The 15,049-nt window shown below is 55.8% G+C and overlaps 3 protein-coding genes across 3 annotated transcripts; 1 reads left to right on the top strand and 2 right to left on the bottom strand.

The window, feature by feature from the left end:
* Nucleotides 1-3,633: 3,633 nt before the first annotated feature.
* On the bottom strand, nt 3,634-5,036 carry DICSQDRAFT_139953 (uncharacterized protein). Its single transcript, XM_007369346.1, has 4 exons — nt 4,814-5,036; nt 4,727-4,754; nt 4,554-4,658; nt 3,634-4,296 (listed from the first exon to the last, which is right to left on the bottom strand). Exons 1-4 carry the CDS (start codon nt 4,828-4,830, stop codon nt 4,204-4,206), a joined length of 243 nt encoding a protein of 80 aa, XP_007369408.1. The 5' UTR covers nt 4,831-5,036; the 3' UTR covers nt 3,634-4,203.
* Nucleotides 5,037-7,927: 2,891 nt separating this feature from the next.
* DICSQDRAFT_111142 (Gpi16 subunit GPI transamidase component) lies at nt 7,928-10,450 on the bottom strand. Its single transcript, XM_007369345.1, has 7 exons — nt 10,178-10,450; nt 9,941-10,124; nt 9,498-9,889; nt 9,035-9,199; nt 8,917-8,973; nt 8,638-8,841; nt 7,928-8,514 (listed from the first exon to the last, which is right to left on the bottom strand). Exons 1-7 carry the CDS (start codon nt 10,377-10,379, stop codon nt 8,015-8,017), a joined length of 1,704 nt encoding a protein of 567 aa, XP_007369407.1. The 5' UTR covers nt 10,380-10,450; the 3' UTR covers nt 7,928-8,014.
* Nucleotides 10,451-10,772: 322 nt separating this feature from the next.
* Nucleotides 10,773-14,220, top strand: DICSQDRAFT_91648 (AAA family ATPase). Its single transcript, XM_007369344.1, has 13 exons — nt 10,773-10,796; nt 10,864-11,037; nt 11,131-11,179; nt 11,271-11,534; nt 11,607-11,857; nt 11,935-12,070; nt 12,253-12,678; nt 12,734-13,242; nt 13,301-13,390; nt 13,447-13,602; nt 13,654-13,800; nt 13,864-13,950; nt 14,014-14,220. The coding sequence occupies exons 2-13, from the start codon at nt 10,876-10,878 to the stop codon at nt 14,125-14,127; spliced, it is 2,391 nt and encodes a 796-aa protein (XP_007369406.1). The 5' UTR covers nt 10,773-10,796; nt 10,864-10,875; the 3' UTR covers nt 14,128-14,220.
* The last annotated feature ends 829 nt before the right edge of the window (nt 14,221-15,049 follow it).

The following is a 15,049-nucleotide window of genomic DNA, read 5'->3' as shown; positions in this document are numbered from 1 at the left end:
ATTTTCGGACCATTTCCTTTCTTAGCCCATCCCAGTTTGGACACTGCAGATACGTTCCCACACCCGCATGCTACGTTCCCGTGATCACCATGCCTTTGCCTTTTCCTTCCCGCCCTTTGTTCTCCCTTTGTCATCTTCACTGCCTCGCTCTCGCGCCTTGTCTTTGGTTGCTAAGCAGCCCTTCTAGTATATAAGGACCCCCTTAGGCACTCCCTAGTCCCCATCTCGACCTCTTGGTCATTGGGACTAGGTGAGTGACCATAGCGTTGTATCTCCCTCCGATTGCTAATGTATAACTTGGTCATTGGGACTAGTCTGTCGCTGGTTGCGTGAAGACTAGCTTTCGTCGGTCTTGTGCCTTCGTGCCGACCGCCGCTCTGCCCCGTCGAGTTTTCTGATACGTTTATCCCTCTTACCCTCTCTTCTCCCCTTTCGGCTCCTCGCCGCTCGCCTACGGGGTCGTCGCCGAACGTCGACCCGAGTCCACGCGCCTAGTCGCCGCGACACCGTGGGAGAGGCCTTCGCCCCCCGGGTTCAACAGATAGCTGTACGAATTCACACAAAGCACGCAAGTACTAAGCCTTTGTCGTTAGCGACACAAGAATTGAATGAATATGTGAACAAGAAGGGCGCCTCTTTCTCCGTGAGCGCTAGTATAGCCTGGGGACCGGACTGGATCGCGCTGTGACGCATTCGCCCGCCGCTCGTTCTTCATCGTTCTTCATCTTGCCAGGCGGAATCAGGCACTGGGGTTTAACGTTTGCCTTCCAGCGCCCCAGTGCCTCCCCCCCCCCGAACTTTCCTTTGGCCTGACAGGGCCGACTCTTGTGGTCAAATCCATGCATCGCCGCGGGACCAGCTTCAAGTTGGAGCTCAGGCTTCAAGCTTCAAGCTTAAGCCTCATCTTTAAGCAGCAAACTCGGGCTGTCGGCGACCTCTCGAGTGCTACCAGCGCAACACATTAGAGCCGTTGCCTTGTCGTACTACACGGCATACTCGAACACGATAATATTTTCTACTCTGTAAGCAAGCAGGCTCAAGAGGGTGTTGCGCCGGAAGCGAATATCTGGGCCTCCCTCACCACCAAACTTCTAGGTATGTTGATGCTTGTCAAGATCAATGGGTGACTATGGACGATCTGCCATCGGCGTATGGAATGTCTTACTGTCACCTAGGAACTAAAGGGGCATCAAGCTTACCATCGCAGTGAACGTCGTTCAAGACCGCACGATGATATCCTACTGAGGGATGCAAGGCAACATGCACTAAACGGAGGATTCTATGAGTTTTCTCAACACGAGAAGCGGTGTATCTCTCATGGATCCTTAGGCCTCATGTACCGCTGAATCACTGCTAACTCACCCATTGGCAAAGTATGTCTTGTTTCGTAAATCGCCGCAGCACAAGGCCTACTGTGTAGTCCTACAAGCACGTATCCTTCTCAGCTCGCGCGTGCCCAGCCGCGTGTCGATCGCACGGAGTCCTTTCAGTGAGCATGTATCCCTTACGTGCTCGTTACGTCCCACTGACGAATCACGCAGCAACGACCAATTGCCGTCCCATGGGTGTGGAGACTACCGCAAGGCACCTCACGCGAATGCCAGTCAGAACGCCGGGCCCTAGGGTTCTCGACGTTCATAACGCGCAAGGAAGACGTCCGAGGCGTCTCCGGCAGGGTCCCCTGCTCGATGGCTCATCTACGCGAACATTCGCGTGCGTCTCCTGTCTCCTTCCTCTGCCGACCCGTTTCTCTCCGCATCGGACCCGCATCACATCTGTCCTCAAGGCTTCGAGATGCCCAGTGTCCACCTTCTACCCCCCGAAGAACGGCGATATAGTGAGATCACACACAGATTACATTCATCGCGGCGCAGATGGCAATCGGATGGGCCAATCTGACCTAGATATCCCTCAGCAGTGGGCTGCACCCAATTAGGTGGTGCATCGGATGCCATTCTGTGTCCATACAAGGAGCTGTGCCGCTTCTCGACCTCCAAGCGGTCTGTGTCGTGTGCCCTGATGACGTCCTCAGCGTACAAGTAAGTACACTTTCCATCCTCGCTCGCTTGTCCCTGGGTTATCGTTATCGTTTATCGTGACGTACCGGCAGGTTTCGTCTCAGACGGCAAGTTGGCTGCCGGATACGAAAAGAACGCGGAGGCCGAGCTTCGGTGTCCTCTGAATGTCGCCTGCAAGGCCCCTCATGCGTATCTCCGACGGAAGCATGTCTAGGAGACGCTGAGATTAACGACTTCCCGTCGCGGTAAGCCAGTTGTCTAGCCGAGCGATGGCGGAGGCTTGTGCAATCGCTCTTCAAGATGGACGAAAACCAACGTATCCCTGCTTCCAAGTTGTTATCAAGGCATGAGCAAGCGTCACGCATAGCTACAGCCTACATCCTGAGGGCCATGTCCGAAGGCTTACTACGGCCATAGTAGCGCAATGTCCCGGAACCAGGGAATTATCACTGTGCTCTTCTCTTTCGGCTCACCTTCTTGACAGGCGAACTCCTACGGCGTGTCACCATATCGCATCAACCGTGGCTGCCGGTCGCGCTATCAGCGACTCGTGTCTGCCTACCTCAAGAAACTTTGTGGCCGATCGCAGCCCCGTGCACTTCCTCAGGTCGCATGTATGCCTATACGCTGTTCCCCTCGAGTCGAGTGTCGAGATACCGATCTATTCTTCTGAGGCTCTCCACGAAGACCCTTGCGCGTACGGCGAACACGCATTCCCGTCGGGCATGGCCCGAGCCCAGCGCTCTTCTCACCAACCACCGGTAATGGGCGCTGAGCTTCGAACGAGTTATAGTACCAAGGCGCCATGTCCTCAATGGCACCTTCGATGAATGCACTGATCCTAGCAGCACGGTGCATGATGCGCTTGCCAACCAACGGCCAATCGTTGTCGACGTCGACGGTCTGATGCCTCATTCTGATTCTATGGTCTCACGGACCCGAGTTTGAGTGGGCCTCACCGTTGTCAATGGACACTCGTTTCAATTCCGGGGTCCGTGCCAGCCTGCGATGTATGCGGGCAGATGAGGTCGGCTGACGGCCATGTTTGGGGCGCGAATCAGTGGCAGGTGCGAGGCCGCCGCTGTAATGCGAATGAACTCAAGATGTATGGCGAAATCAGCCGCCACGGAATGGCTCAGATTATTGACGTTCATCTGCGCTCGTCAGCGCGCAACCGATCGAAGAACTCACGTAGCGCAACGGAAGACCCGCGACGTCCCGACCACTGCCGGAACGAAGCTCGCGAAGCGGCGACGGCTGTTACAGCGGCGCCGCATGCAGCGTTTACGGCACCGCTTTGCGGTCGCTGGTCTGCTGACCGCCGTACACAGTCCGCCTGGCGGGGTTGCATCATTCGGGGGGCGATGTGGCTAGGGGTTTTCTTAGCTGGAGGTCAGGCGCGGGACGTGTTGCCCAAAGCCGACGATGATGACGACGTTGCAGTGCCGGAGACCCATCGTACCATGGTACGGACGCGGGGATGACCACCGGGTAAAGCTCTGCACTCGTGGGTCCGGAACGGAACAATATGTCTCGGGGTGTGTCACGACCGATGACAATAACGGTCGACATATGCGCCGCAGGCCACGAGAACGCTCGCAACAGCGAGAAGGGGGGCAAGGTCAGATGGCAGTGGAGCCGACAGAGGACTGTATTCGGTTGCGTGGGGATCATGGACACAGTGGTATGGGATGGTATGCGACGAACGGTGCGACTAATCATACAGATGGAGTGTACATATATGTGCAGAGAGACTCAAGAAGCTTGCGATAGACGAAGATAGAAGAGCGGCGAACAGGAATGCAGCAGACAGCGACAACAATAGGCGATTAGCTACAGGTACGCATGCGTGTCCGTGCAGGAGACTGGAAACGGAGGCGTAGGCGGATGCGATCGTTCGAGGTCGTATAGAGACGAGGGCCATGGACTCCTAGAGGCAGGCGGGAAGAAGGTGGGGAATATGGAGGTGAAGAGCACTGAGGGGTCATTGGGGGGTTCGGAGGAGCGACGACGGGGTGGCGCGTCCTGCGCGCGTTTGAAAGACAAGCCGCAAAGATTTTCCGCCGACCGCATCCTTGCGAGGTGGTATTCAGGAGGTCCATGGCATCCGCAGCGGATGGGGATATTTACGACAGCGGTATCGGGGCGCCGTCGCGCGCGTTAATGATTACGCCCGTGGCGAGCATCATGCAGGAACCTTGCGCGCGGCGGCGGCGCGGCATTGGAAACAGTCGTCCTTGACGGTGTCGACGTCCTTTTGAATGTCGGGCCCAAAGTTCTGCACGGTCGGAGCGCGAGCAGCGGAAGGGAGAGCGGAAAAGAGAGCAAAGACGTCAGCGAGCTGTTCCCGATCTGATCGCGTCGGGCAGGGACTGGGCACGTGAGGCGGCTAAACGAACGCGCTAGCGTTTGTCGCCACTCCGTCCTCGCCTCGGACCACGACGACAACGTCCGCGAGGACAGGCCACGCTTCGCCTACCGCCGCCTCCGACTGCAACGTCACCGCCCCGAGTCGCCGAGCCAATGTAGACGTACCTTGATGCATCCCGGGTCCCGGCAACCTTTTGGGTGGAGGTAGCTGCGCTCGCATTTGTACGTGTTGCAGTCCACGATGGCGACGACCAGGTGACGCTGGAAGTGCTGCAGAAGCATTTGCATTTGTTCAGCTAACGTGCGCGGACGGCAGAGTGGTGCGGAAGCAATATTACCCCACACTTGGACCACCGCGTCCCTTCCCTGCGGACGGTATTGAGTTTGCGCTCGTGAGAGGTGTACATAACGATGAGGACACTTACGCGATTCGTTGACACATGCTGCTTGTGGTTGTGGATTGGCTCACGCGTGTTGAGTAGGATTGCTTACGAGGAGACTGCTATATAGCAGGAGGAGTATGACGATATGGATGGTATCGACAGTGCTAAGCTGCGTATAGGAATAGGGGACAAGGGTGTTGAACGTGCTGGTGGTGGAAAGGCAAGCTTTATACGCGGCAGACGAGACAAAGAGCAGGGTGGGGTGAGTCACGAACGGGTGTTCGCGTTGATGTGTGGCCACCGTTCTTTTATGCGGACACAGGAAGCGCTCGACCCGAGCAGTTATCTGTCCGCATATGACTCTCCCTGTCCTCCGTCCCGCCGGCTTCCCCTACAAAAATACCAGCAGCTAGTCAACAAGCGCGAGCGCGTCCCATGCTCCCCCGAATCCGAGTCGGCGGGCCATGGCTTCAGATTTCCGCCAAGAAGGCGCACGCACGCGCACGCGCTGAGATCGTGAGATTCAGGCCACTCGCTCCTGATGTCCTTGTCCGACTCGGACCCTGATTTCCTGTGCAACCACGAAGAACTGTCCGAGCCGTGCGCGTTGCCAGATACATATGCCTCGCCTCGCCTAGCGCCACGGCCTAGTAGCATACCGAGAGTACTACTGCGGGACCCCCGCTCGCTCCGACAGACGCATTTCGTGAAAACTTCCCGTCATGTGACGTGTGCCTACGCCGTGTTCTCTGCAGCCACAGGAAGCACCGTCAGATTACGGAGGCATATGGGACGAGATAGATAACCTAGGACAGTGATGGCAGGCTTCTGATTAGATGAGAGCTCCAGGTCATGCACTCCCTCGCACCTCGTCTCGTCGAATCCGAAGCGGGTGCAGAGAAGAGAACAAAGTTCCGCCCAGGCAGGTTCACGCCAACGTTCGTCTTGTGCGGAGCTGCAGCTTCCCATCCCGGTGCTCGCGTCGCACGCCACCCGCACACTGCAGCACGGGCGATCTGGACCCTGCCATGTGCAGTGGAAAACGCGGGAAGGCGTCACGTTCGGAGGAGCGCACGCAAAAGCTCATGCAGCTCACACATGCATCACGCCCGGTTCTGCTGCTCGATCACGAAGAACGTGCCTTTCGATGACGCCGTCGTCGCAACGCGCGCGGGACGAGAGTCCAGCGGAAGACGCAATGCTGTGTCGCGAGTGTCCCGTCGAATAGATTTTCCGAAACACGACGGTATAGATCAGTAGGCGCGCATCCCGTCATCCCTGCATGCGCGGCGTTCTATCAAACGCTTGGGCAATCTGGGGCATCGTTCTCAATCAAAAGAAACAGACCTCCTGTGGGAACGTCAGCAGTCTTCATGCGACCATCTACAGGTACTGTTCCCGAACTGATCCTGTCCAAGTGGTGAGTGTAGCGGGTTTGCATCGACTCTAGAAGCGGCTCTTCGAATTGTTATCGCCGCACACCCCTGCTCGTCATACTGAAGCTCGTGGTCTCAATGTTGCCCAATAATTCCATAAACGAGGTGTGGCGGCTCAGCATGCCGAGCTATTGTAAAGGCAAGCCGGTTTCGAAGGTAGGCACATCGCGCCCAAAATCATCCACTGTCAGCCATGGAAAACAAGGAAGCAAGAACACAGGCGTGCCCTCTCAGGCGCCCCCATCCGTGTACTCGTCTGTAGCGTGGTTATCTATCGATAGGCCTGAGCCCGCTCGGATCTAGCGATCAAATTGACCAGCGTGCACACCGTCGGAACAGCGCGGAGGCAGATACGCCTCCTTTCCTCTTCGGACTTCCTCTATCTCTCGGTCGCGGTGCTGAGTCCGGCATCGAAGCACGACAATTTGCATAAAAGTGCCGACGCGAAGAATCAGTGGTACGCCAGAGCCTATGCTAGCACGCTCGGGGTGCCTCAGATACGACTCGCGCACGACACAGTGTCGATGGGCGACGGCGCCCCGCGCTGGTCCCGCTCGCTCTGCGCGTCCTGCCATCTCCATCGATGTCCGAGAAAGACGAGATTTCGCGCAGATCATGCTGGCGGTGTCTACGCGCGATACGCCTACCGTAGGCGAGCTGCGCTCCACGGTTCTGATACCGACTGTGCAGGTAGATTTAGAGCGATAGTGCAAGGTTCGCCTGGATGACAGTAAAATAGCGTCATCCGTGCGCAACCAGGCATGACAAGACGGACAGAAGATGTCGGGACAGAGTTTGACTAATGACACCCATTGTCAGCCGACGCACGCCTGCAGGCAGGCCGTAGACCCGGGGAGCGATCAGCTAGAGTTCATGCTGACACGCAGAGACCGACCCCGGTACCGGTGCCCCCAGAGTGATAGTAGAGTTCAGCCATCCCGAGTTTGGAGAAACGTCTAGGACAGATCGCAGTCCGTGAATCGCAAACACTCGCACCTGCGTCCGCGGTGCACTGCTGCTAGGGTCCCTTCCCGCGCGCTCCGATGACCCATACTTACAGGTTGCCTTGTCGAGCATTCCAAGTAAGTATGTAACTCCGTGCCTTGGACCACACTCGTGTTCGGCAGCGCTTGGTCTATGGCGGCACCTTCTCCCGCACCGGCGACACAACAGCGATCTGGACAACGATCGAGGCCATACCACTCTCGGCGAGATTACAGACCTGCTACGCCGCGGCATCAGATTCACTTCAGTTCACTCATAAGGCCCATATGTCAACGCTAGCGGGCGCTTCGGGTCTTTCCCTGGAATCCTTGAGTCCCATGATTGGTCAGGCGAGCGAGCGGGCCTGCTAGCAGCAATACAAGTGGCACATATCCGCATGACACATACCAGGCCTTTCCCTCTACCAGGCTTCCAAAACACCTCCTTGCGCAGAAGACTGCCAGAAGTACAAGAAGCGCGAGAAGCACTCACAGCAATAGATCGCGGCGGCTCTCGCGCGAACGAACGTGCCGCACAGCTCCTCGGCAACGCTGGGGAGCCGAGGGCATCCTAGTAACGCGGGCAAGAGAGGGCTAGTCTCACACTTTGCTTCCGCGCGCGGGCGTGGCTCGGGCGATCGCGAGTCAGCTGGTCTTTTTGTCAAGCGGGGCGATGACGAGAGGGGCCCGGTGGCACGGTTGAGTTCGGTCGATGTGAATAGATTAGATGGCCGGCATCAGGGCGTCCGGCCGTACAGACACCAGCGCGATTTACGTGGACAAAAGTACGTAGAGCAGGGACGGCGGTATCGAAGGAGTCGCGGTCACTGTGCCTGAGGCTCCGGCGCAGGCGTGTGATCTTCCTGTCTGGCTGCAGATGTAGGCGTTGGACCGACCCTGGCGATGGCGATTTTGCGCGTGAGGCAGTTGAAGACGCTCCCGAAGAGGAGCGCAATCAGCGTGCAGCTCAGGATTATGACGTTGTATGGCATGCTGAAGTCCGGAGTGGCTAGGTCGACTAGCAAAATTGAGGTATAGATCCGTCGAGGCCGGACAAGCGAACCCTGAATTGTCCCTGCAGGCTGAGAGACAGTGTGGTTCTGGCTGGCAGTCTCGCCAAAAGCGAAGGGTACTAGTACCGCCGGAGGTAGATCCCAGCCTCGTTGAGCATCAGGCTGGTGTTCGGTGTATCGCAAGAAGGGTTTCAAAACGTCCATCGTGAGGTGCAACGTGCTGCTGGGCGGCAGCGTCAGGACGGCCTGTAGGAGCGCTGGTCGGGAATGAGGGACCGGAGGCATGTAAGACAGGATGGACACGAGGTCATCTATAGTCAAGTGCGTCATAATAGTTAGTCAAGATCCTGTCTTAGGTGCGCGAGATGAATACACAGGGTCAAGAGACTGGTATGTGTCCCGAACCCGCGCTCTGTCTGCAATAATAGACTCACCACGTGCTGCGCCATTGACGGACGCCTTGAGTGTATGAAGGTAGAACTGGAGATGCCACGGCATAGTCTCGAGATAGCCAGTGCTGACTTGCACAGGTAAATTGTTCGTGATCACTAATGTAAGCTGGGCCTCGGCTTGGCTCGTGCCCTTCAGGGTTCGACGCACAGAGACATCTGTGAGAGGAGGTACCTTAGACGTATTTGCTGGGCGACGGCAAGGTTTCGGAATGTGAGGATTAGATCCAGCTAGTACGTGCGCTATGGCGTGGCTGTACGCACGATATTCGAAACTGCCTTCGGTGGGCCACCGTAAGGCGACGTCGAGCGCTTCATCGCCTGTAACTCATACAGTCAGCTCTCCTACCATGACAGGCGCCCAGCATCATAGGCCACTTACTAGCGTCAACAGCATATGTCGCGACGCTATCACTAATGCCGGTCGGCTCTGGCGTGATCGAGTACGGGGATGGTCCGTGAGGGAGCTCCACCCGGACCTTGCTGGAGTGAGCAACGGGGCATGCCCTCTCGATACTGCGGTCAAATGTCGAGCGAAGCGACCAGTCTGAGCAAGCGTTCAGTAAAGCTCCCAAGGACTTCGAGCAGATCGGGGAGCGAGAATATGCCCATTGCGGGCTTAACATATAGCAAGCGGATGGGATGCAGGATGGCTTTGTCTGCAATTGCAGTAGCAGTAGATCTTACGGCAGCAGAAGACACATCTTCATCAATTACACCCCCGTCTGCGCCAAACCGCGGGGTCAATGTCGCGCTACGCGGACACAACACGTCATGCGCATGATATCCTCCACACAGATAGCACCAAGATAACGTTCACAGCGGGACGCACTTTCTCTACTCACCTCGACGCCTGTCGTTGGACGAGCGGACAGGGTCGAAAACAGCTTGGAAAGTCAGGCGTACTTCCACACCCGCGTCCTCACGATAGCGCACGTGCACCCCGAGTCCATGCCAATCAGCATCAAACATGCGATGGGGGTTGAGCAGGCTAGCGATGCCGGAGAGTGACTTGCAGGGTAGGAGCTTCAAGAACGGTGTCAGGTTCTCTGTGCAGACGTGTTCTGATGGGAGGGTCGCATGCCGGAGTCGATGAGGATATGTGAAGTTAGGGAGAGATCCTTCGGGTTGGAAGGTGAGGGAAGGCGAGGTTGTACGTTGTTCATCCAGATGCCCGAGGGACGCGCAGAAGAGGCCGGCAAGCGCGTTGCGCAAACCCTGCCATCGCTGATCAACGCTTTCAAGACAATAAGATGTCGAGCATCGAATGACAGAGGAGTAGACGCACGAGGTCTGAGTACTATCCCCCATCCAAGCCCACAACTCCGCACCTGTACCAACCCCCGGCTCGTCCGGATATCCCCAAGCTTCGTAGTTCCACCTTCCAGCATTGAGACTTAAGTGAAGCTCTGTTACCGCGTGCTCGCGAAGTACTTGACCGAGTGCAAGGGGGAATAGGGTGTAGTGCTGCGCTATCGAGGAAGTGAGGACTTGGGCAGGTGAGGGACGCGAACTCAGCACGTACCTTCGTCGTCAACAGATAACAGTTGTGGATCCCTGGGAGTCGCGCCCTTCAGCAGAGTTGTAAACGAGAAGCGCGATAAGAGCTTCCCATCGCGCAGTGGCCGAAGGTGCAAGTCCTCGTCGAACTGTTCATGCAGTGCGAACGCGGTCGCGACGTGAAACGCCAGCAATAGGGAAGTCTTTGAGCAGATATTCCAGCGCATGAAGTCATCAACTATAGGCGTGTATCTTTTTTGAGCTTTTATAGTGTCCCCAGGGCGATAGTATCAGCTACTAGGAGCGTGGCAAGAGAGTACGAGCACCGAGTAGCACCAAAGGGTACAGGCTCAAGGAGCGCCCATGACGCTACCCCACTCAGGCGTCTACATTACCAAATTCGCAAATTAGCCCGATCTTCAACAGCTCTGCTTCGAGCCACGACGACCATCGACCTCCGGTGGGTCCTCTCCGGCAACTGGAGTGCTCCTAGCAATTTTCTGACTGAATGTACGATAATACTTGGCTCTGTAAGCCCGGCTTGTATATGTTGACCGAAGCCCCAATTCTGCTCCCATCCTTCCCCGGAACAAAAATCAGCACCCATCAGGAACTCGATAGGCTCCGCTAGCCAGATCCCTTCGGTGAGAATATCAGTTCCAAATGCTGTCTACGATGCGTACTGGGTCTTTTGTCTGATACACTCCACAGCGAATAGAGAGTATGGCTAATTTCTCTGGCAGGAAATTTACCGTCGACGTCTCTAGTCCCGCTGAACCAATATCCCGTGCATCCCGACGAATCGTTATCAACAGTGACATTTTGAAGCAAGCTAAGATATACGCTGGCGAAGTAATCGCAATATCATCCGCGGAATCTCCTAAGGTACAAATCCGGCGTTTTTCTCTCGCTTTGTCGTGCTCGAATGTCCTGCAAATCAAGCACGAGCCAACTGATTGAGCTTACTATTCTCGACAGAATTTTGCTGTTGGTGTCGCATGGCCTTCATCAGAGCTATCACAGGATTGTAGGTACATCTGACCCTGTACCACATGAGCGCGACGTGGGATTCTTTCAGGACAAGGTCCTCATGCTCAACTCCGACTTTGTATTGTCAGCTATCTTCGTCTCTCCGCCATTGCTGTTGACCGCACGGGTCTCGCAAGGATCGAAGGTCAATTTGTTCTCTTTGGACGCTCCAAAGGTACCACCAAGTATCCCGTCCCTTCGGCACGCGAAACCTGCGCAAGTTATACGAGTGAAGGAAGTTTCCGGAGAACAAACCAGTTCAATAAGCTCTTCGAAGGAATTCATTAGAACTGCTGAGGCTCGAAAGAGTTCACGACGGAACTGGCTTACATTGCTCATTCGAGAAGCACTTAGTGAGTGCTCATCCAATCTATTCCCGCCTGTATACTATTTCTAACACCGGGACTGATTGGTTTGCGTTCTAGTTGATCTCGGATACCTCACACCAACGCAAACTATTGATGTCCTGTACGAGGGTCAAACCCGCCGATTCTCTGTGTCGTCCGTATCAACCAACCATGAAGCAGAACAGCCGCCTGATATAGCGGACGACATTCAGTCGTTATCGCTGTGCGATACACCGCCGAAACTGTGGACAGTCGGCTGGGAAACAGCAGTTATCCTTGACACAGAGAGTTCAAAGACCGGAGAAGAATCACATTCCGGCATCAGTAAAGTATGTTTCGATATAGAACGCAATCATTCGGCTCAATGAAGTTCTTCTCAACTCATGTTCATGCGTTACGTATCCAGGACTCTATGAATGCTGTCGAACGCGGGGTGGAGAAGGATGCCTACTCAGCTGTGGGAGGTCTCGACAAACAAATAGCGCAAATTCGGGACCTAATAGAGATCCCTCTTACCCGCCCTGAACTCTTCCGCCAATTCGGTCTGTACCTCGCATTCCTCTGTGCCACATCCGCATGACCTGACACTTCGATCCTCCACCATCATATATCGTATTCCCATGCCATGATCCTGATTCTACTGGTGCTTTTCTACTTCTGCTTCTCCCGGTAATTGCCCTGCTTCTTGTCTCCGCATCGTACGACCTCCGGGTTGTCACGGCAGGGCTCAAGCCCCCCAGAGGCATTCTGTTACACGGACCCCCGGGCACAGGAAAAACCCACCTCTCCCGCGCGATAGCGGCCTCAACTGGGTCCGCCGTCCTCATCGTCAATGGACCTGAGCTTTCTTCCGCGTATCACGGTGAGACCGAAGCAAAGATTCGCGACGTCTTTGCAGAGGCTCGTTCACATAGCTCGTGTATTGTTGTGCTCGACGAAGTTGACGCGCTCTGTCCTCAACGCGAAGATGGGCCTGGGGGAGAGGTCGAAAAACGTGTCGTCGCCCAGCTGCTCACGCTAATGGACGGCATGGACGAGGGCAAGGATGGCTCTCAAGGCAAAGTCGTCGTCGTCGCAACGACGAATCGTCCGAACGCCATCGATCCTGCGCTGCGACGTCCCGGACGCTTTGACAGGGAGATAGAAATCGGTCAGCTTTCTCCTCGATGCGTCCGCCTTTCCTCCGCATACTCACGGGCTTGCAGGCATACCCGACGCCGAAGCGAGGTTCTCTATCCTTAAGGTGCTCCTATCCAAAGCGCCCCACGCCATCACCGAAGAAGACCTCCGGTCTGTGGCATCGAAAGCCCACGGTTACGTTGGTGCCGACTTGAGCGCAGTTGTCCGCGAAGCAGGTACCTTCGCGATCAAGCGTTGGCTCGCATCCCAGCCGTCCGCCGACACGACCCCCCAGCTAGCGGTCACCGACCTTCTCATCGCACTCCCAAGCGTACGCCCGTCGGCACTCCGTTCTCTTTTCCTGGATACTGTCCCAGTCCGATACTCGGATATCGGTGGCCAAGCACAAACTATTCAAAAACTGCGAGAGTGCGTGGAGTGGCCATTGTTGCACCCAGAGGCTTTCGCTCGACTCGGGGTGCGTGCACCCCGTGGTGTGCTGTTGTACGGTCCGCCCGGATGCAGCAAGACGCTACTAGTGAGGGCATGTGCGACGGAGAGTGGAGTCAACTTCCTCGCAGTCAAAGGCCCAGAAGTAAGATCTCATATTCATGTGACTCGTTTCAACATATGATGAACTCCAATGCACCTAGCTGCTCAACAAATACGTCGGAGAGTCTGAACGCGCAGTGCGGGACATTTTCCGGAAGGCACGGGCCGCTGCACCATCCCTCATATTCTTTGTAGGTGCATCTTCACCCACATAGCAACCGGTTCATGCTCAAGCCAAGCGACGTAGGATGAGATTGATGCACTGGCGGCTTCCCGTTCCGTGTCAGACTCGAGCGGCGGCGCCCACGAAGGTGTTCTGACTAGTCTCCTCAACGAGATGGACGGGGTGCAAGAGCTCGTTGGCGTCACGATTGTCGCGGCAACAAATCGACCAGATGTCATCGTGGGTCCAGTTTGGTTTGTTGGATGTCAACGGCTTACAAATCATGTTCAGGACGCGGCATTGATGCGCCCAGGAAGGTTGGATCGCGTTCTCTATGTTGGACCTCCTGATCTCGAGGGACGCGTAGAGATTCTCCGCATTCGCACTCAAAAGATGAGAGTGGAAGCCGATCTGGATCTAAGGCAGATCGCAAAGATGGTGCGCCCCCGTGCGTTGCTGGTGCATAAGAGAGCTTTTCACTGTAACCTCTCGTCTACGTAGACCGAGGGATGTTCTGGCGCTGAGATGACCGCGTTGTGCCAGGAAGCGGCGCTGTTGACCATGAAGGCGGACATTGACGCTCCTTTTGTGGGCATCGGTTCATTGTCATCGCCTTAGCTATAGATACTGACTATTCTAACGCGCGAGCAGGTCCCCCAGTCGGCATTCTTGGAGGCAGCGAGGAACATCAAGAAGCAGATTACACCTGAGGTGGTTCGATCATACACCTCGTGGAGAGACAAGAATGGCGCGACGGACGCTTAGCCTCGCGGAAATGCATGTAATCCTGTTCAACTTCTTGTATTACTGTAGATTGTGCTTGTGTCATTCATACGAATAAGCCCAGACAGGGACTGCTCAACGAGCGGTGTGACGTAAGTGTGTCACGAACCTCTAAGCCGGCGGCAATTTGAGGTTCAACTGCGCAGTGCCTACTGCTGCGTCTGTGGCATCCAGCCCAATTAGCTTCCACCACAGACGACTGCACTCATAGTCCCCGGAAAGCTACGTCTCTCTCTATCGCGCGGTCGATAACAGAGCTCGAATCATCGCTCGAACGATATCTATGCGGTCTCAGGTAAGGATCATGATACCCCTCAACTCTCGACTCGTAATTCGTGGGCGACTGACTTCACATCTTGGACACAGTCGCAGCGAGGTAGGAGTGCCAAGAATACAACTGTCAACAGTGAAACTCAAATCAGCGATCATGTAGACTATAGCAGTTGACCACCGGTTGCAAGGGATGCTTCGGAAAGTGCACCTGTACTCTAACACGCTGGTTGACTGGTTCCTGTCAATCGGTTGCCCGCAGAGCTCCTTGCTACGATTTACAAGCACGTCATCACTTTCCTCGGTGGACCACCTTCACTCTCATATCTCTCTGGCTCTGGAAGATTCTTCGACCCTCGGGCCATTTTCGTCCTCATGCACGTTTGTCGATTGTGGCGCGATATGGCGGCGGGGGGATGCGCGGCATTCTGGAGCCATATCGACCTGGACAAGTCGCAGTGTTCAGTGGACACCTTTCTGCGACGTTCTCCATGGCCACCTCTTGTCTTTCGCATTTCCGTGGACAAGCCAGGGGTCGGTCCGAAGCTTGGGCTGCTGAACGACTGCGGTGCTCGCATCCGAGCCTTATACGTCACGTGTGGCCAGTGGAACTCTTCGCCATCTCTCAACGATA

This window comes from Dichomitus squalens (genome assembly GCF_000275845.1).
Source record: "Dichomitus squalens LYAD-421 SS1 unplaced genomic scaffold DICSQscaffold_47, whole genome shotgun sequence".
Lineage (NCBI taxonomy): Eukaryota > Fungi > Basidiomycota > Agaricomycetes > Polyporales > Polyporaceae > Dichomitus > Dichomitus squalens.
The sequence above is the reverse complement of the archived record's forward strand: the minus strand, read 5'-3'. Positions and strand labels throughout refer to the sequence as shown.